General features: G+C 41.0%; 1 protein-coding gene and 1 non-coding gene across 2 annotated transcripts; both read left to right on the forward strand.

The window, feature by feature from the left end:
• Positions 1-3,296: 3,296 nt before the first annotated feature.
• Positions 3,297-3,378, forward strand: trnal-aag (transfer RNA leucine (anticodon AAG)). Its single transcript has one exon. It is a non-coding gene; the product is annotated as a tRNA-Leu (tRNA).
• A 755-nt stretch (positions 3,379-4,133) lies between these two features.
• On the forward strand, positions 4,134-19,163 carry bod1l1 (biorientation of chromosomes in cell division 1-like 1). The gene is made up of 30 exons (XM_063494328.1): positions 4,134-4,364; positions 4,970-5,094; positions 5,171-5,361; positions 5,473-5,967; positions 6,633-6,782; positions 6,895-7,061; positions 7,227-7,323; positions 8,304-8,427; positions 8,524-8,584; positions 8,679-10,770; positions 10,845-10,915; positions 11,036-11,135; positions 12,192-12,302; positions 12,384-12,427; positions 12,542-12,593; positions 12,686-12,750; positions 12,837-12,912; positions 13,113-13,171; positions 13,284-13,359; positions 13,648-13,694; positions 13,804-13,966; positions 14,534-14,622; positions 14,789-14,900; positions 15,257-15,315; positions 15,412-15,490; positions 15,601-15,680; positions 15,807-15,903; positions 16,083-16,230; positions 16,544-16,615; positions 18,286-19,163. The coding sequence occupies exons 1-30, from the start codon at positions 4,248-4,250 to the stop codon at positions 18,422-18,424; spliced, it is 5,358 nt and encodes a 1,785-aa protein (XP_063350398.1). The 5' UTR covers positions 4,134-4,247; the 3' UTR covers positions 18,425-19,163.
• Positions 19,164-20,282: the final 1,119 nt, after the last annotated feature.

Raw genomic sequence — 20,282 nt, forward strand, 5'->3', positions numbered from 1 at the left:
ATGAACAACAAATTCTGAGAACCTGCAAATTTAGAGAATCTTTCACTTCTTTTGCTTTAAAATGACTTCGGTTAATCAGTTTTTGCTGTTTGTCTATTCTCGCATACCCTTTTTTTTTTTTTTTTTTTTTTTTCTTCTTCTTCTTTTTTTTTTAAATGTACAGTCCTTATGTATTTCCTCATCTATGAATAGTGCCTTCTCTAGAAGTGTTTTGTTTTTTGGTATTGTGATTTCTTTACTTTTTAAAATTGACACAGCTTTGTTTTGGATTGCTGCCTCAGATGGTGTTGACACCAAAATACTACTGTTAGACTGCCTCATTTATATTCTTGAATAGTTTGTGCTGAGGAGTTTGGGGCTTGTGCAGGAAAGCATGTTTTAATTTCCTTCAAGATGTACTTTAACTTTCTAATAAATATTGTAAAAGGATTTGTTTGCATCAAATCAGTAATTGATCACAGAGTTTATAACTGGCTGCTTGGCAAACCCGGGTAGTGTAATGCAACTATAAGTCCTACCTTTGCTAAGGGTTATATTAAGTTGCTTATACAACATTTAAAAAAAATATATATTGATTTGTAGTCACAGACTCCTATCAAGTAAGGGTAAGTAATTTTGTGTGTGTGTGTGTGTGTGTAAACCACAAGCACGAAAGTGTATATATACACCCTCTAATATTTGGTTAAAGGTGCACCCTGAAAGGGGCTATGGGTAGTTATCATCAAGCTTCTGGCATAATCTTGCAGGAGGTCTCCTCTCTTCAGGAACTCACTCTGCAGGAGGGGGAAATATAGGAGAGGTGGAGGAAGATCTCAGCCTGGGCGTCTATTGTGTAGTCTGGAAGATGAGTGGATGATGGGGTGGGTGCAGTTTTCTCTGTGATGGGGTCGGGTGGGCTGTCCCGGGCTCTATGGGGCCAGGTGGCGCTGCTGAACTGGGCCCAGGTCCGGATGGGCCTGGGCCCCCTTTCCCTGGTGGGTTGCAGAGTATGGGGGTGCCTACTGGGGTCAGCGGGGGAGCTGGCCCCAGGGAGGGGTCACTTGCCCCTCCCTTCCTTCCCTCCCCATCTCCAGCTGCCTCCCTCTTCCCGCTCCACCACAATCACCCACACATGCAGGGCCTTGGGGTAAAGGTGTGTCACCAGGGTGCAGGGGAGGCATCCCCCCCCCCTCTGTCCCCTTCTGGCTGCCTGTGCCTCAATTTTATCCCACAACTTAGACATTCACATTACTCACACTCTCATAACACATACATATAGGATCTTGGGGGTGGGCACGCCACACGGACTCCAAAAGACCATCAGGGTGTACAACCTCACCCCTGGTGTCGTTGCCCACCTCTCAATTTTAAATACACGTAGACATTGAGGGCTAGCAGGAGGGGCTATGCGCTTACCTGCTGCTCTCTGGCAGGTAACTCCATGCTCTCCTGGGTTTTAAATGCACCTTAGAACACACATGCATCAACACTACATATGAGCGGGCGGAGTGAGGTTTGGAGTCTTCTCACACACCCGTTCTCTGCAGCCTGTTGGAGCGGGGGGGCTAGGAGGAGGAGTTGGCCGTCCGATTGGGGTCTGGAATGTGGGGCCTCCCTGCTGCTGCCGAGTCGGGGCAGTCTGCTTCTCTCCACCCCAGGGAAAAGGGTAACACTACCTGGGTCTGGGTGCAGTTTCCCCCTCCAGGGGCAAGGGTACCTAGACCTGGGGCTTAGAGTACACTTGGGGAGTGTGATTGTGTGTACAGTGTCTCTTTATGGCTGTCTCCACGTTGGGTGAGTGTTGAGTAATTGCATATGAGAGCATGAGGGTGGGAATGGATGTTTGTATCTGTGTGTGCCTGTATGTCTGTGTCTATATGTCAGGTTGGGTATCAGACGCCACCTCTCTAGGGACAGCTCAGGCCCTCCAAGGTATGGAGGCCTATCTCCCCCCACGTTGGTGGTTCTTGGTGTCCGGGGATGGGCGTCCAGGTACACACCGGCTCACTCCTTGGTGGCTGCTTGTCGGGGCCTGGAGCCTGGGGCTCGCTCGGGCCACTTCGGGGGTGGGGTGCCCTCAGCCTCTCGGCCTGGGGCTCGGTCACTCTGGCACAGCTGGCTGCCGGCGGAGCTCACGGGAACGTCACTGCAACCCCCCCTGGCTTCTGCTCCGCGGCTGCTGAGTGACCCCTCATCTGGGGCTCTCCTCAGCTCTTTCTGGGATAGTGGCGCGGCTGCCCCCCTGTTGGTCTTCCTTTGTCTCTTGTTCTTCTGCTTGTTTTCTCTTTTTTCTTTCTCAACAGGTGATCCAGGTGATTGATATATGTATTTTTTGTCTGCTTATTTTGTTGGTTTTTGTTTTTTGCCCTTTATCCCCGTCCCTCTTCCCCGCTGGTTTTCTTTCCCTCTTTCTTTCTCCCCTTTCTTTTCCCCAGTCAAGTCTGTCCCGTATTCAGCAAGTGAAAATAAAATAAAATAAACAATAAAAGGTGAATCAAATAGACCATTACGGCAAGGCTGGGATGGTCCATTTGGTAAAGTAAATCCGTTGGGCATCTTTCTTCGCCTTTAGACAATAATTCTGATGGCAAAAGAGCCAAACGGGACAGGCAAAAAAAAAAAAAAAAGCTTCTGGCATAATTCTGGCTTGATATTTGAACAGTCTTGGCAGGATTATGAGTAGAGTTCATTTAAATTTGTTGGTTTCCTGGTACAGACCTGTCTTTTTTTTGTTTTTTGTTGTTGTTTGTGTTTTTGTTTTTTTGTTTTTTTTAAAGCATAATCCACAAATTTTCAATAGGGTTGAGGTGGGGAAGGCTATTCCAGGAGCTTCAAGTTGGCTTGTTTTATATGTTCAAAACCAGCTTTGATATGTGTTTGGGATCACTATTCTGTTGGAACACTTAATCGTGTCCAAGATTCAGCTTCACTGGAAAGTACAGTTCATGGCAGGGTAGCTGACCCTTGATGCAACACACTCCGAAAATGTTGGGACAGAGGGAACTTTACCACTGGGTCACGTCACATTTTCTTTTAATTACACACTGTAATCTTTCTGGAACTGAAGAAATTGTTGCAATTTTACACACAGAATCTTTGCAATTCCTGCTGTAGGTAAGTAAGTAACAGCCTGTGGTCGGCTGTCTGATTTTCTTTAATGATGCACCAGACAATTTCAGTGGGAGATGGCTCTGGACTGCAGGCAGGCCAGTCAAGCACACAGACTCTGTTTATGAAATCAGACTGATATTATAAAAATTGTTGATTTCAGTAGTATTGTCGTAGGTATATACTGATTTCAAAACCTTAGCTCACACGGTAGCGTGGCCGAGCGGTCTAAGGCGCTGGATTAAGGCTCCAGTCTCTTCGGGGGCGTGGGTTCGAATCCCACCGCTGCCAATACTTTTGCTCTCACACAATTCTCTCACTTCGAAAGAACAGTCCGCAATAACAGCTGGACTTTATTTTTTTTCTCTCGTGTGTCAAATTTTGTAAGATGAGCGCTCTAACTTAAACTGCAAATGTTAATTGAAAGTAACACAAAATAATCTCACTGATAGTTAACCGTTACCGCAGAAATTATTATGTTTGGAAACCATCAGTTTCGTTGCTATATTTGTCACTCGGAATCACAAATTACACACATTACCTGCAAAACGTCAGGGTTTGAATACACCTTGCAGTTTCAAACCGCTAGAGAGTGCCACACAAAGTGTTCAGTGCCTATATCGGCAGAGATGCACAAAACATGACAGATAAACAACAGTTAGCTCAATACATTTCAGTAGCTGTATGCCCCGCTAAATATTACAAGGTTCATGAAAAACTGAGAAACTGTAGCAAACGGAGGCCTCGAGATTTTAAACCTGGCTAGAATAATAACTAATTCGCCTAATGTCTAATTTAATTTTATTTTATTTTATTTTATTTTATTTTATTTTATTTTATTTTATTTTATTTTATTTTATTTTATTTTATTTTATTTATTTATTTATTTAATTTTATTTAATTTAATTTATTATTATTATTTATTTTTTTTTACCGTGGCGCTTTTATTTTGGTATGAAGAGTGCTTTCAGAACTCTTCCGGTTCAACTGAAGCGGCTAAGGTTTTCTTTTGACAGGACAGACAGTGTTTCCGGGTCACCCTTGCTTCGAACTTCACAAACCATAAACAGAAGGCTGGTGCTCTGTGATCGGAATTTACCTGATGTGTTGACAGCCTTATCGCTTTTAGTCACCAAATTCTAAGCCAACTAAATTGAGACATGGCTGGTTTACCACCGGGAGATCCGCAGCTGGTCTCAATGATCGTAAATCATTTAAAAACCCAGGGACTCTTTGACCAGTTCCGGAGGGACTGTCTGGCAGACGTTGACACAAAGGTAAGCACTAAAAGCATGCTCAAAACACATTATTTGACGGTGTTTTACTTAATGAGTGTAGAGTTTAGTTTAGGGGACTATCTGTTGTGCGTTATCTGTATTTTTGTTGAAGCTGTTTTGATACTGGGGTCTCAACTTGGCTACAGAAGCTACCTACTGCACATTTATTTGAGGCTAATAAATGTGTGTACTACTGTATGTCCACTTTCGCTACATCCATTAAACTTCTCTGTGGTTTCTCTTTTTTTTTCCTGCCTGGCAGTTAAAAATTCAACATCCTTTGTCGATTGTATTCGCTATCCGTCTGTGCATGTCCAAACCATCTCTGTAACTTTCTCTCCAATACACTCAACCTGAAATATCTCTCTAATATACTCATTTCTGTTTGTCCGTCCTTGTCACTCCTATCTACAGTTCTGCCACCTCCAGCTCAGGACTCCTGTTTTTTTGTTCACCTCCAAGCCATTCCTAAAAACCTATCAATTTCAACTGTTTTTAGTCAAGTCTGAAGTCTCATTTCAGCATGTAATGTCCATTTGCAGTGATGTTCTCCTTTGTGTGCCTGGGAATGATATTTGTAATGGAAACATTCAAATCTTTTACAGCCAGCCTACTTGAATCTGAAACAACGAGTGGACAACTTTGTCTCCAATCACCTCTCCAATCACACATGGAGCCCTCATTTGAACAAAAACCAACTGAGAAACAACATCAGACAGCTTGTCCTGCAGTAAGTGAGACATAGTATTCCTTCTTGTTCTGGCTTGTCGACATTAACTAAACTTACCGCAATCTGTGTCTCTTAGATCTGGGATGCTGGAACAGGGAGTGGACAGGATTGTGGCCCAGGTGGTGGATCCTAAAATCAACCATATCTTTAGGCCGCAGGTGGAGAGGGTTGTCCGTGAATTTCTGTCCCCTGGCAGCTGCTCTGAGGAGCCACCAGCCCCTCTGCCTTTAACAGAGGTCAAACCAGACCACAGCATTCCTGAGCAGGGTACACAACATTTTATGATTTTTATCAGCTGCAAATGTCACGTGTGGATGTATATCTTTGATTACTCTCAAATATTTAAATATTTGAACAAGTGCCATTTCATGTTTACAGCCTCAACATCGACTCCAACTACCACTGCCAGCGACGCCATGTCCATCCTGGACACTATAACTTCTCTAAACCAAGAAGCTAGCGTCAGAGCCAGCTCAGCACCCGAAAAAGCACGTAAAAGCCAATCTGCAGATGACTTCATGCAGGTGATGGTGGAGGATAGTGAGCAGGACATGAGTATTGTTGAGGAAGGTGACAGTCACCAAGAGGTAAAGCCACTGGAAGACGAAGAGGAAGCAAAACTGTCAGCAGAGGTTCAGGCATTAGAGGTAAAGACAGAGGAAACACAGGAAGAGGTGGAACTGGGAAAAGAGCCGTTAAAGGAGGATGTGAAAATGGAAGAGGAGGAGTCCGTGGCTCAGGAGCAGACAGAGGAAGAGAAGGATAAAACAGCAAGCAAAGTCAGTGGAAAACCCTCAGAAGAAAAACAGGATGATGATCTACTGAAATCTACAAGCAAGGCTAAACAGAAGGCCAGAGAGAGGATAAAAGAAGGTGAGCTGCAGCATCCTTTGTTTGTTTTTATATTTATTTAGCAATAGAATAGAATTGAATAGAACAGAGTAGAATTCAACTTTACTGTCATTGCACACGTCACAAGTACAAGGCAACAAAATGCAGTTTGCATCCATCCAGAAAGTGCTTTAGCAATAATATAGATATAGTACAGAATATAGATCTATTATAGATATGATACAATGTACACGGTATGAAGGTGTGTTATGAATATACTATAAGTATATACAGGCTATAACTGAAGTGAATGTACAAGCTATGTACAGGCTATGAACAGGTTATATGTATGGTTATAAATATGAAAAGCATAGCAGATTATAGATATACAATTGTGAGTATTAATAAACAGTTGTAAAACTATAATTATTGTATTGTATATACAGCATTTACATTGCCTACTTCACATTACTTTGTACATTTGTCACAGGGAAGGGATTTATATGCTGTTTCTTATGGTGGACATGGCTTTAATGCAAATTTACTTTACACAACAAAAATGTGATGATGCCATGATTCTGTGCTTATTTGGACAAGTGAAGAATTTAAAAGATATTCAGGTTTTCACTTCGTTACCTTATCTTATCTTACCTTACACCCTACACTTAAAAGAAGTTTAAAATCTCTAAGTACCTTTTTCCCTGCAGAGTATTCTTTGGAGGACTCCGACCTGGAAGGCCTGAGTGACATCACAGTGAGCTCTGTCCACACCAGCGACCTGTCCTCATTCGAGGGGGAAAGTGAAGATGAGCAGCAGCTGTCTGATTCTTCTGAAGAGGGCGAGCTTCCACCTGATGGTCTCTGCCGGCAGCAAGCTTTCTGTTTTTGAATAACATCACCATTAGTTGGAGCACTTTGAAAATATTTGAAAATATTTTTTCTGTATGTACTTGCTTATTTTTCTCCCAGATGAAGGTGAGAGGGAAGAAAAAAAACACAGCACTGGAGACACAGGAGATGAAGACAAAGAGCGTAAACCTCGCCGCAAGGCCTATGTTCACAAGCCCTTCCTCTACTCCCGTTATTATAGCGACTCAGATGATGAGGTCACTGTGGAGGAACGTCGTCGTTCTGCGGTGAGCTGTTTAAATGTTAACATGTTACGTGCAGAGATTTAAAACTTTTCCTAGTTAAATGAAAAGCTTAGATCAGTGGACGGTTATAGACTGAACACATTATGTTTTATGGTGTCATCTGCTGTCTTTTAAATACATTTATTTAACCAACTGTGGTCCTTCCAGGCAAAGGACAAAGAAGAACGGCTGCTCAAGAGACAACAGAACAGAGAGCGAATGGAAGAGAAGCGCAAACAGAAAGCAGCACAGGCTGAAGAACAAGGTTTTTATGTCATACACACTTGTGGCCTTCAGTGTTTCTTCATTTTCCTCATCTTGTGTATTCCACTGTTTTAGTTTAGTTATATACTCCCTGCCCCATGCTTTCACAGGACTGCAAAGAGTCCACCCACATATATAATAGCAGAGGTCTTACCAAATTGCTGGCCTGGAGGATTCAATGCCAGTGCTAGAATTTCACCCTGCGGTCAAAGTTCAGAGGAAATGCGAAAACTAGACTCTTCGGGCCTCAATTAGCATGTTAAACGTTAAAATTAATGACAGTGCATTTAGAAAAAGACTGCACAAGTTTGGCTCTTGTGCAGGAACGGTTTTCAGGAGAAAGCCTCTTGTCCCCAAACCACAAGACCGAAGTGGAGGTGTTCAGCCCTAATGCATTGTGCCATTCCTGCAAAAACTAAATGCATCATATTAGCTGTCAAGCAAGGTGATGGAGAGGTGACGATTTGGGCTGCCTTGCAGTCATTGAGTTCAGCATGAACTCCTCTGTATACCAAAGTGTTCAAGATTAAAATGTTAGGTCATCTGTCTGACAGCTGAAACGTAGCTGACACTGCAACAGGACAATGAACTATTTATAGGACAGCATGGAGTCCTGTGAAAACCATTTTATCATAAGTGTGTACATAACACTTGGGATGTGCTACATTTTTACAGCAACCCCCCCCCCCCCCAAAAGGTTAGTTTAATAAAGAGTTGTTTGTGCCTACAACTTTTGTGTTTTCCCTTGATCTATTTGGGATGATCACATGTTTTTTGTTTTTTTTTCAATCTGTCGAGTTGTCTGGATGTTGTCCAAAAAATAGAGAATTTATACTCATGTTTAGTTCAAACTTCACATCACAAACTCCGTAAATTGTATTGCCTTGGCCAGGTTGCATATTTGTCCTTTATTTTCTCCTGGAAATAACTTTGTGTACTTGTAACACCTGCATGACATAAAAGGCTCAATGTTCTCCACAGATCACAAAAAACAAAAGAGCAACGACTCTGCTGCCCTCGAAGGCCCCGGAGCCAAAGAAGCCCGCAAAGAGAGGAAAGTTCTGGAGAAAAAAATGGCGCTCAACAGAAAGCGAAAACTAGATAGGTGTGTAAAGGCTTGGACACAATTTTGTACAGTAGATGCTTATTTTTTTTCTTATTATACACTGCAAAAATGCATATATTAATTTTACTTTTTAAGGAAAGAGGGAGATGTTTCAAGCAAAAAGAAAGGAGACACGAGAGATGCTGTAAAGAAAATGGTATGTAAAAGCTAACATTGATGAAACGGATTTCAGGCATCAGGTTTTCATCATGAGTTGTAACTTTGTGTTTTTCATTTATTTTTGAAAATAGGAAGTGAAATCTACCACCTCAAAGACACCACAACATAAGCTGATGAAAAATCTGTCCGAACCTTCATATTCTGATGAGCGACACAGAGGGACAAGCGGCAGCATCTCAGAAGATTCCAGCGATACAAAGAAGATAGCTGACAAAGGAAGGACACACTCCTTCATCTTGGAGCTGGAGCAAGGATCCCAAGAGGCTCTCAGACAACGATCGGTTGGAAAATTTGACCGTCTGTCTCACAAAGAGCTTCACTCCAAAGAACGCAAAGAGAAAGAACGCAGCTTGTCCGATGAACGTGCCAAGCTCAAACTGAAGCAGGAGAAAAAATCTGAACATCAGGCGGATGAATCTCAGCAGAAGGAAGGCAGTGCTGTTAAGGTATCCTGTGAAGAGAAAGGTGAGAAGAAGCCCAAGATCAAAAGTGAGAAGAAGATCACAGGAAGTACAAAAGAAGGCAAGGTGTCTGAAAATGTTTCAGAAGAGGGAGGTTCTAAAGATCCAAAGAAGGTGAAGACTTCATCTGTGGAGGCTATCAAAACGGAGAAGGACAAGAATAAGGACAAAGATAAGATCAAAGAAAAGGAAAAGGCCAAAGGAGAGAAAACCTCAGTTAAAAGTGATTTCAAGCAGCTGCTTCGCCCTGATTCTGCAGGTTCCTCTGAGGATCGATCCGACATGGAGCCTGAGTCAAACAGCAGCAAGAAGAAAGATAAACACTCCAAGGACGTCATGAAAAAGCCAAAGAGCCACAGTGAGGACAGGCCAGGAGATAAACTCAAATCTAAAACTGACAGTAAAGACAGTGAGAAGGAAAAAACAAAAGCAGATCAAGATGGACAGAAATTAAACAGGTCAAGCTCGGAAAGTGACAAAGATCCAAAAAGGGTCAAATCATCAGAAAAAGGAAGAATTTTAGAAAAATCAAAATCAAAATCCAAAGAGGAGGCAAAGACTCCAGTGCTGTCAAAGACGGAGAAGAGAGTTCACAGTCCGGATGTCAAAAGTGCAGGAGTTTCATGCGTCAGCAAACCTGAAGCAACAAAAGAGAAGAAGAAAGAGGGAAATGCAAAAGACCAGAGCAAAGTCTCTGAAGAATCTTCACAGGAGAGATCTGACAGTAAAAGTGCAAAGAAAAAGCTGGAGAAGAAGGATAAAGTTTCAGAAAAGAAAGATGAGAGTCAAGAAGAGAAAGCACCAAGAGAGGAGAAACTGGAAAAGTCGGATAAATCCCCTTCGGTTTCCTCTCTCAGTCTTGAGACAGATGAGCCGCCAAAGAAACGACCTCTTCTCCAAGACACAAGCACAGACTCCGATCCCATCACCACCACCGTCACAACGTTGTTCTCAGACGATACCTGTGACGCCTTGAGCGACATCACCCCCGAGCCGCCCGAGGGAGAGACGGAGTCACGCCTGTGCGAGATGCCAGCTGTGCCTGCAGAGGCCGACGCCCTGCTGACTCTTATGGACGTCTGCACGTCAGCAGAGGCGAGACTTCCACCTGAGAACACTCGAGAGGATGTGACATCCGAGATGGAGCTTCAGGATGCTGATATGAAGATGAAAGAGGCAGCTCTGACTCTGCTCTCCATGGATCCCGACAGCACAGTGTCCACCAGCTTACTGTGCCAAGAAGCAAGAGAAGAGTCGGCGGTCCATCCGCCCGCCCCACAACCAATGGAGACAACTACAGCTGAAGAGGAGCAGCTTCCTCCTATGGAAGTGCACACAGCTGCTGAAACTGAGTCCCCAGCTGCTGAAACTGAGTCCCCAGCTGCTGAAACTGAGTCCCCAGCTGCTGAAACTGAGTCCCCAGCTGCTGAAACTGAGTCCCCAGCTGCTGAAACTGAGTCCCCAGCTGCTGAAACTGAGTCCCCAGCTGCTGAAACTGAGTCCCCAGCTGCTGAAACTGAGTCCCCAGCTGCTGAAACTGAGTCCCCAGCTGCTGAAACTGAGTCCCCAGCTGCTGAAACTGAGTCCCCAGCTGCTGAAACTGAGTCCCCAGCTGCTGAAACTGAGTCCCCAGCTGCTGAGCCATCACCAGTTGCATCTCAAGAAACCGACGAGCTTGCTGATGTAAAATCAAACATTGCAGGTTTGTGCCGTTGTGTATTCTTGGCTGTAAAACAAGTAAGAATAAACCAGAGCTAAACATGTGTCTCTTTACAGATGAGTCAGAAAGCACAGAGGTAAAAATGGACACGTCAAATGTTGAAACTTCTGAGACTTTGGCTCTAAAGGTAAATGTCACAGCTCCAACAAATCAAAAATATGTAGTTTAACTATACTGTAATTAATCTGCATATTTTGTCAGTGGTATTTTCTGAGTTTCTGTTGTCTGATGTTTTTCTCTGTCATAGGAGGATGAAGCTATTGCAGATGAAACTCCTTCAAAAGAAGCTGAAAATACTGAAATATTTCCTGAAATGCAGTCGGATGAGAAACCAGCACCTGAAGAGGGTATACTTTCTGATCTGTCATGTTCATTAAATCCAGATCTGCATAGCTGTGTTCCAGCTGTTGAATCGCTCACTCTGTAGTGCACAGTGTAGCGGGGAGCCATTTGTAGTGCAGTTTGAACTCTCAGTTGTATTTAATGCTTGACTAAAACTGATCTACGTCAGTGGTGATGTATATGTGTGGTCAGAAAATAAATCCATTAGAGAAAGACTTAATGTATAGATGTCTCCCCGAAATCCAAACCAGAAGCATATTTAATAATTTAGCTGCTTGTTTAGTGATTCATTAAGTAGTTATTTTAATGGTTTTGAATGGCTTGAAAGATTAGTGATTAGTCTCCTGGCAGCTCAGCAGGTCAGAGACTGTTTGATGATTTCCGAATAGTATCAATAGTGTCCCCGAACATGATTTTTCACATTTCTTTTCTCATGTGTATTGATTCTTATTCATATACACAAAATCAATATTTTCCACGAAATCTGCATTTTGGGGGTTAGAGGAGTTGGTGGTTTGGAAAAAAAATTCAAAAAAGTTCCAGTGACACATGTTACAGATTTTTCCACATCATTTGTTTTTAATATTTTATTTTTAAAGGAGTTATTCATTATAAATGCATTAGTTGTTTAAGTTAAGGCTTTAAAAATCATATGGCTATGGTTAGAAAAAGATCATGTTTGGGTTCAAATGTAATGGTTACTGCTGTTGGTACTAGTAGTGACAGTCCCATTCATCCTCGTGTAGGTGGATAGAGTTCAGCTGAAGTATTTGCGATTGCACGTGTTTGCATATGTGTTTATCCAAAGCAGCTGAAATGCACTGGCCAGCGTTGTTATTTGTTCATGTAAAATTGGTAACATTACATCCAAATGTTGTGCAAAATGCCTCAGCAGCTACTGGGTCCATTATTTTGCAAATACCCACTGTCTCAGCGGGTGAGAGAGTGAACAGTTTGAACACAGACCTCGCATCTTTTTCTTTTCTCATGATAATACAGCTGTAACTTATTTCCTTTTACATCAGTGTCATAGCTTTATATTAACGTAATACATTTTCCAGCTGCTGTTGCTGTGTGTGAAACTGAACAGCCCACAGGAAGCACAGAGGAAAACACGGCGGCTGGTGTTCTCAACACCACTGAACAATTTACTGAAACTCCTGGTGAACAAGGTGAGCGCTGAAATAAGTTACTGCAGAGAAAAATACAATGGTGTGTTTGACTGACAAATAACTCTACATCTCATCATAAAGAACAACCAGAGTCAGATGATGTCGTCACAAAGGAAAACATCGAGGTGAGTAGTGATCCACAATACCCTGAAACAAATTACAACTGTTTACTTTCATACATTTGTTTGTATTTGTATGTTTTTTACAACTCAAACTCAGTCATCTTATTTCAACAATAGGCAGAGGAGGCGGTGGGTGAGGAGGATGGGACCAAGACAGACATAATTAACAGTAAGTTTGTCTGCAGATGGTGAGTATTTAAGATAAATTCATAAAAACACTTTCAAAGGCCGCCGTTTTAACCTTCTTGTTTTCACCACTAGGTGAAGCTGAGAGTAAGTCAGTGGAGGAAGGAAATGTCTCAGCAGAGAAAAGCGATCCACAGACTGTAAGTGTTTAGCTTTTACCCGTGCTCACTTACATGTTACTCATCCTTAACTGTTTAATCTGATCAGTTTCTCCTGTTTGGTTTAGATGGAAACCAGTGTCCCAGACAAGACTGAGGAGGCCAGAGAATCTGAGCCGGAGTCTAAGCTAGTCAAACAAATCAGTGAGTCAAGTGGCTCCTTTGGAAAATTACTCACACTTGTTGAGTTTACTCTTTGAGTTTACACTGCTGTATCTGGTTTGAAACATGTCGCCAGAGTAATGCTTTTAAGAGGATTACATTTTGTTTTTACATGCTCGGTGCTTGTCAGCTGGTCCTTTTACAGTTAATCTCAGCTGGTCCTGCTTGTTTGAAATTTCCAGGTAATGTCTCCAGCACAGATAGCCAAGATGATGAGAAAGGCTCAGATCTCTCAGAAAAGGTAACTCTCAGCAGTTTTTTAAAAAAAAAAAATTCATCTCGTAAATATGTAAAAATGGATGTGCAGAAATGTAGAACAATAGTCTGCATGCAAACACTTTTCTGTTCTGTAGGAGGAGAAAACGGAGGGAAGAGGAAGGCGGAAACGAAAGCTGTCCAATCAGAAAGCTGCAGCAGAGAAAGAGTCTGGTACGGCAGCTGAGATTTATTTCTTCACCTAATTTCAAAATACAAAGAAATTAAAAGACGAAAGGGTGATTGATAAAAAATGATTTTTATTAATCGGTTAGCTAAAGACAATGGCTTCATCATAACCCTTCCAATAAAGTCAGTAAACAACATGTTAACCAGTTATGACCACTGAAAAGTGTCCTTCACCAGGTTCTGGTGTGATTTTTTTTTTTTTTTTTTTTTCCCCCAGATAGTCATCACAGTCTAGTTAACTAATGCATTGACTCTGTTTCTTTAACACATCAGGTGAGGAGGCGAATGAGAAAGAAAGTAAAGAGCAGCTGCCTGCTGAGGTAAATAACGCTTCATTCACTTCACCTCTATCACAAATACTGTTAAGAATACAAAAACAATCTCTGCTTGTGTTTAAAAATACACGTTTGCTGTTATTTTTATCTCCAGGACGCTGAGCAGGAGAAGCCAGTGGAGGTAAAAACCCCTCGTAGGGGACGATCGTCCAAACCCACAGAGGAGGCGACGAAAGACGAACCAACACAAGTGGAGAAGTTGGAGGAGACTCCGAGCCGCAGGCGGAGACGATCAGCACCCAAAGAAGCCGCAGCTGGTAAGCTGCTCACTTTAAATTAGTGTTTGCTGTTAATGTGTGAAAAGGAAATGACCTGAAAATAAGAAGAAGAGTTGTATTATGTAGAAATGGATTTGGCTTTGGACACACAAACTGAACACAGGCGAAAAAGCTGATGCACTTTATGGGGGGCTATATCTGCTTCTTTAAATTAATATATTATTTGTGTTATTAGATAACAAGCTAAAGAAGCATTAATTGGGTAATGGGATCTGTTATTCTTTTTCCTGCTGAGCAGAAGAAAACAGGCTTAAAAGCGAGCGGCAGGAGAAGTGAAACGACTTAATTGAGGCAAATGAACCAAGCGCCTGCACCTAGTATAAGAGAAATAATGTTTATTCAGTACTGTGAATTGTGCCAATCTAATTTAGAAGAGTTCAATGATAAAAAATGTGCAGCCTAATAGGAAATGAGCGTAGTAGGTTGTAGTTTTTTGCACTATAAAGTGGTTGCTAAGTATAAAATAATGTACAACACAAGCTGTTAGTTTTTTCTTTGAGTTTTGCTCTTTTTTAAAAAAAATAAAAATCTTTTTTTGAACCTCAGATAAGCAGAAAGAAGACGAAAATAAAGTCGCTGAAAGTCCCGAACAAACCTCATCGGAGAAAGTTGCAGAGACGGAAGCGGTGGAAGAGGTGTGTTAGGAAATTCCAGCATGTCCGTAATATTTAATAACACGTGTCGTTACAGCTTCTTTGCCTTTGTTTCTCATGTGACATTGTTGGTTAACTTTGATGTTTTATACTTGTAAGAATGAGTACATTAAGAGTTTCTTTTGTTGTTTTTTTTTCCTATTCTTAGAGAACTGAAGAGAAAAATGAACCAATCAAAAGTGAGGTCAGTCTGCTGCCGTCTGTTCCAGAGGACGGCGAAGGAGCAGCAAGCGCCAAATGCAGCGATCCCGCTGACACCAGTGAGTCTGTTTTTTAAATGTTATATCGATAACAAGTAGGCCAAACCTCAACAGCTTCTCATATTAAGAATTTTCAAATTATGCAAGCGTGTTGGATGAATATGAGCTTGTTTTTTTTTTTGTTTTTTTTTTGACAACGGAAAAACAAACAGGAAGTTCTTTAAGTCATTTAAATGTAACTTGACTTTGTACTGTGAATGATTGATAGTAAATGTTTGGTGTGAACTTATTTGCTTTCTGAATTGGGCCATGAAGGAAAGGTTTGAAAACTAGTGGCTTAAAGAAAGTCTGGAAATGAGTGAGCTTTAAGATACTTAAAAAAAAAAAATGCATGTTTTGATTAATCGTCATTGCAGGTGAACAAACAGTGGAGACCAAAGAATCGCAGGAAATGGAGGTGTGTGAATGTGTGGAGGTGAGATTTCTTTATCTGTAACTGCTCTCCTTCCAGTACGCGTTCAGCACCCTGTTAATGACCTTCATCTGAATTTCTTCTTGTTTTGTCCTGCAGGAAGCCCGAGCTCCGGAGGAGGTGGTGCAGGACAACAGTGGACAGGAACAAAGCGAGCAACAGTCTGATAAAGACAGTGGTGAGACAGCACACAGGCTAGCTGTGTAATTACCACAGTGGTTCATGTGTTTTAAAAACATCTTCAGTTGAGAGTTTGCAGTCTTTGTATCTCAGGTTTATTTTTTTCAGGCCGTCCCCCGTCTGCGAGTCAGTCAGAGGCTCATGAGGATGTAGAAGAGCAGAGCTGCAGTGAGAAGAAGGCACAAGACGTATGTTTAAAAATTATGTATCTGCATACTTTACTTTTTATACTGAGGCTGATGTTTGTGTAAGGACTTTTTACCTCAGTAACAGTTCCCAGTGTACATTCACTGACTTTTTTAAACTCTTCCAAGGGCGGGGAAGAGCAACAGCAAGAGGACCAAGAGACGACTCCAAAGCGGACTGGTCGGAGGGGACGGCCATCAAAGGCAGCAGCTACAGAGGATTCAGGTAAAATGTGATTAAAACTGAGTCAACAGGCTGTAGCAGTCAATGTGACGCTAACATGATGGTAGGATATAAGATTATTTGCTGTGGATGAGTGCTTCAGTGATTCTATAGCTCCATCTGACAGACCTTTTATATATTTAACCGATAACTCTTGCAACACTTTGTCATCTTTCCCTCAGATAAAAAGGTCAAAAAAGCAGAGGAGAAGGAAAGTGAGCAGAATGATGAGGAAGAGGAGGAAGACGAAGGTGAGAAAGAAGGAGAGGAAGAAAAAGAAACTGCAACTAGAGCCACAACACGGTTGGCTTCTCGCCGGGAGGCTGAAAGGTAATTGAAACGTTATCTGATGGTTCAAATTTCAGATTTCCAGTAACACCAAAACAGAGACATTGCCAAAAACCTGCAGATGGGTTAAAACAACATAATTTTTTTTTACTGAATGCTGAGCAATAAAATTCACCTGAACTGTGAAACTGCGAAGTTTCTCCAGTGTTCACGAATGAGCGTTTGATTGTTTTGGAGCTGAATATTTGCACCTCGAAGGCATCGTCGCTGTCAAATCATATTAAATAAAATCTAGGTAGATTTAGTACTAAAACAACAACTGTTGTTTTGTATTTTTCTTTTTACTGTTCCCCAGAAACAAGCCAAGTAAACCATCCACCCGGGCAAGCAGACAGAACGGTAAAGAGGAGACCGCAGCTGGCACACGGTGAGCTTCAGCAGCATGAGCGAGCTACTGCTCAGTCGCTGCTCTGTGAAAGAAAACATTTTGCCAAAAGATTTCCTGGAATTTCAAGATGTTTTTCACTTATTAGCTCCTAAAATAAAAATAAGTCTTCTGTAGAACCTGAGCTGTGTTTAAGAAGGGTAAATCAAACAGCGGTAATAGGACTTCAGTATGTAATTGATTAATAAAATGATGATAATAATACTAATTTGGGTAATTTGGCCTTTTCATGTAAATAGTGTAACGGTTGCGCTGAAATCTTTTGTTTAAATTTGCAAATGAGCCATTATCTATGTAAACGTGTGCTTTTCCAGAATAGAAATCTGAAACTGCATAAAACCAGATGCAAATTCTTCTTCTTCTTCTATTTTTTTTTTTTTGTAAATCGTGTTGATAGTTTTTAAGGCAGGGATTTTGAATCTCTTTTTAATCTAAACGTAGGATCGTAGCCAGAAAAAGTCTGCTTTTTTTTTCTTGTTTTGGGGAATAAAATGTTCCAAGACGACCTTTGTGTAAAAAAATAAAAAAAATAAATGAATAACAAATAAAAATCCAGATTATAAATTGGAAAATTCGGTAAATGTTTGTATCATAGTCGCTCGCTTATTTAATGGAAAGTAGTATTTACTTGAAAACGTTAATAGATATTTTGGCAACTAGTTAAAAATAGTCACCAAATTATAAGTATGACTCATTTTATCATAAAATATGCTTAGATTTGTAGAAATGGCAAACAGACACACTGCACGTTAACTTCCACTGAAAGGAAACAACATAGCGAAAAATATCAAAAACTGACCAGAGATTCAAAGAAAAACACATTTTTGCTTGCAGTGCCTCACCTTAAGAGGAACGTAATGTGATTTATTTTTTTAAATTTATAAATCAAAGGTGTCCCAATACCACTAACATAAACAAACAAGAAGGTCAAATAATCATTTAACTAAATTAGCTACATTAGGAGTAAGAAATTTGTTTGTTTTTTTAAATCACTAAATTTCTAGATCAACTAATTATTTTATCTCTAGATTATGAATTTAAAATAAAACTTGAAAACTTTGTACAACTAAAATCGCTCATTGGTGGAAAAAAACAGTTGAATATATATTCTTTATTTTTCTTTATTACGAAGTAGTACATTTAATACTTTATCAAAATTTAGTTTTAAGACAATAATTTAAAAACTGTTTCTCAGCATCTATGGTGTCTAAACCAGCCTGTGTTTAACTTTAGTGACAGCTTGTACACTTTTTTGATTCCTTCAAAATAAAATTAATCTAGTAGGTCCTAAAATAAGGACTTCAAGTCTTGTTTCTATTTTAAACTTCTAGACTTAAACTCCTCAGTTTATGGATACAGAACGGAGACTTCTCTCTCTCTCTCTACTTATTCTCCAGACCTTTATTTTTTTTTAAGGAAACAATACTTTCCTCTTTGTTAAAGGGTAAATTCTAGCTGGCTTTTTTTTTCTCCTTCTATTTTCAACTCAGTCTCCAGCACTGTTTTTCAAATCCAGAGATTATGTGAACAAGCTCCACTGTTTTCCTCACGTATTAGTTATTGCATTACTTTCCCCAAATAACCGTATATTTAACATGAACACGACTCTTGAACAAATGGATTGACACTTGCTCCTTGTTTCCCTCCCGCAGCGGGACGAGGGGCCAGGCGGCGGCGGCGGCAGCAGCTGCAGCAAAAGGGGGCCGTAAGCGGGAGAGCAGCCCTCCTGCTGTGCGAACGCGGGGAGGACAGAAATCAGAGGAGCCCCCTTCCAAAAGAGCCAAACGCTAGGATGCCTGACAGCAGCACAACGGTTTGCCCCAGCGGTGTTGTTTTTACACTCCATATTTGAAGAGCCTCTGCAGTCAGGCACGTAAAGCTGTTTCTGCTTCGCTGGCTGCAGATATCGAAGAGCTCTGGATAGTATTATACACTCTCCTCTGATGGTTGAGTGTAAACCTGAGGATCTGTGTAAGAATCCCCCAGAATACCTTCTGCAGCTCTGCACACATATGGTTTGGATCAGACTTCATATTTCACCATTTATTCAGTAATGCCCAGTGAGTATTTCAGCCCAATCAGAAGCCTAATGTGCAGCCAAGTTGTGCTTTGTGATAAAGAGGGTGAAGTCTGCAGATTGTGTCTCATACACACACTTGTACGTAGAAATCAGCAATTTGTGAATTTTATAAGTACATTTTCATTCTGTGAATGAAACAAGATGTTTTACTCCTAGGTTTATTTTTTTTATGTAATAGTCAGAAGTTAAAGAAAGGATTTGGGTTTTTTTTTTTTGTTTGTTTTTTTTTATTCCACATTTTAAATTGATTTAAGACCTCAAAGACGGGGCAAAACTTGAAGAGTCTTTCATTACATAGTTTACTCCTGGTTTTACTCACTAAATGAAGACCATCTAGTTATTTTTATTGTTACACAGTTAGCCGTCAGTATGTATTAATGTAAAGCCGGAATTTCAACATGTTTCTTTTTTAAATATATATTAAAAAACCCACAAATAACATATTTGTTGTTCCCTTGCTACATTAAAAGCACCACAAATCAATATTATATGATCTAATCTTTTTCTTCTCAAGCTTGCAGCTGATCCACACAGGAGCTGATTAAAACCAAAAATGCTCACCTGATTGTTTCACTGAAGCTTAGTGAAGAAATATCCGCAAAAGGAAACTCAACCACGCCGCCCTGCGCTGCAGTCTGTGTTTATGAAAAGATTACACACGGCAGAATATACAGATTTTTATTAATTCACCCATATTATGTCTTGGACGTTATCTCCGCTGTTTCCTAAATAGATGTGCTGTCTGTGATGTGTAAATAGCCGAAGACGAGAACCAATCGCCTCAGAGCGGAGAAGAGGAGAGGACATTCCTGCCTGCTAATGGGGGATAAAACTGACAAACTCGGAGTGAAATATTCCACCATCATTAACATGTTAGGGGGCTCTAATCACTGCACCTGAACCTTTGTGATCCACAAAGCACAGACACAGAGAAGGAGAAGGTTACAGAAAGTCGGAGCTCTCAGGTTGAAGTTTTCCACCCATTCCTGTGGATGGCCAAATTAGATTCCTTAAAGGTGTACCTCTCTCAGGTATTTCCTGGTGCTGCAATCCAAGCATTAACATATTAGCCCAACGACTCTGCTTTAAAGGTTTGGATCAGCTTTCATTTAGCCACCAGGTCTGGCAGACAAACAGCGCTCCTTTCACTTTCCGATGCCACTGGAGCAACTTGAGATGTCATTTTATTCTAGTCGTTTGCATTGTAGTCCAAAGTAATTTTTGCATTTGCTTTGCAGTTGCCTCTGTGGCTGACTATCAGCTAAATATTTGAGGCAGATTTATTAGCATCAGGTTTTATGGATGAGAGGGGAGGAATACTTTCAGCTGACCTCGATTTTTTTTTTTTTTTTTTTTTAAATAATCGTCTAGATCTACTCACTGAGATCCTGCTGCATAAATCTGAGCCGATGTTGACCTGCTTTTAGATGTTTTCAGTTTGCTGTACCTGCAGTACTTTTCCACATCCTGGGAGAACAGGGGTCTCGGTTCATAATCGCAAGTAAAGTTTTCCAAAATGAATCCATAACTTCAGCAGATGGTTGGCGCCTGTTACGGGTCCGCTGTGAG

The sequence above is a fragment of the Pelmatolapia mariae genome, linkage group LG2, assembly GCF_036321145.2.
Source record: "Pelmatolapia mariae isolate MD_Pm_ZW linkage group LG2, Pm_UMD_F_2, whole genome shotgun sequence".
Classification (NCBI taxonomy): domain Eukaryota; kingdom Metazoa; phylum Chordata; class Actinopteri; order Cichliformes; family Cichlidae; genus Pelmatolapia; species Pelmatolapia mariae.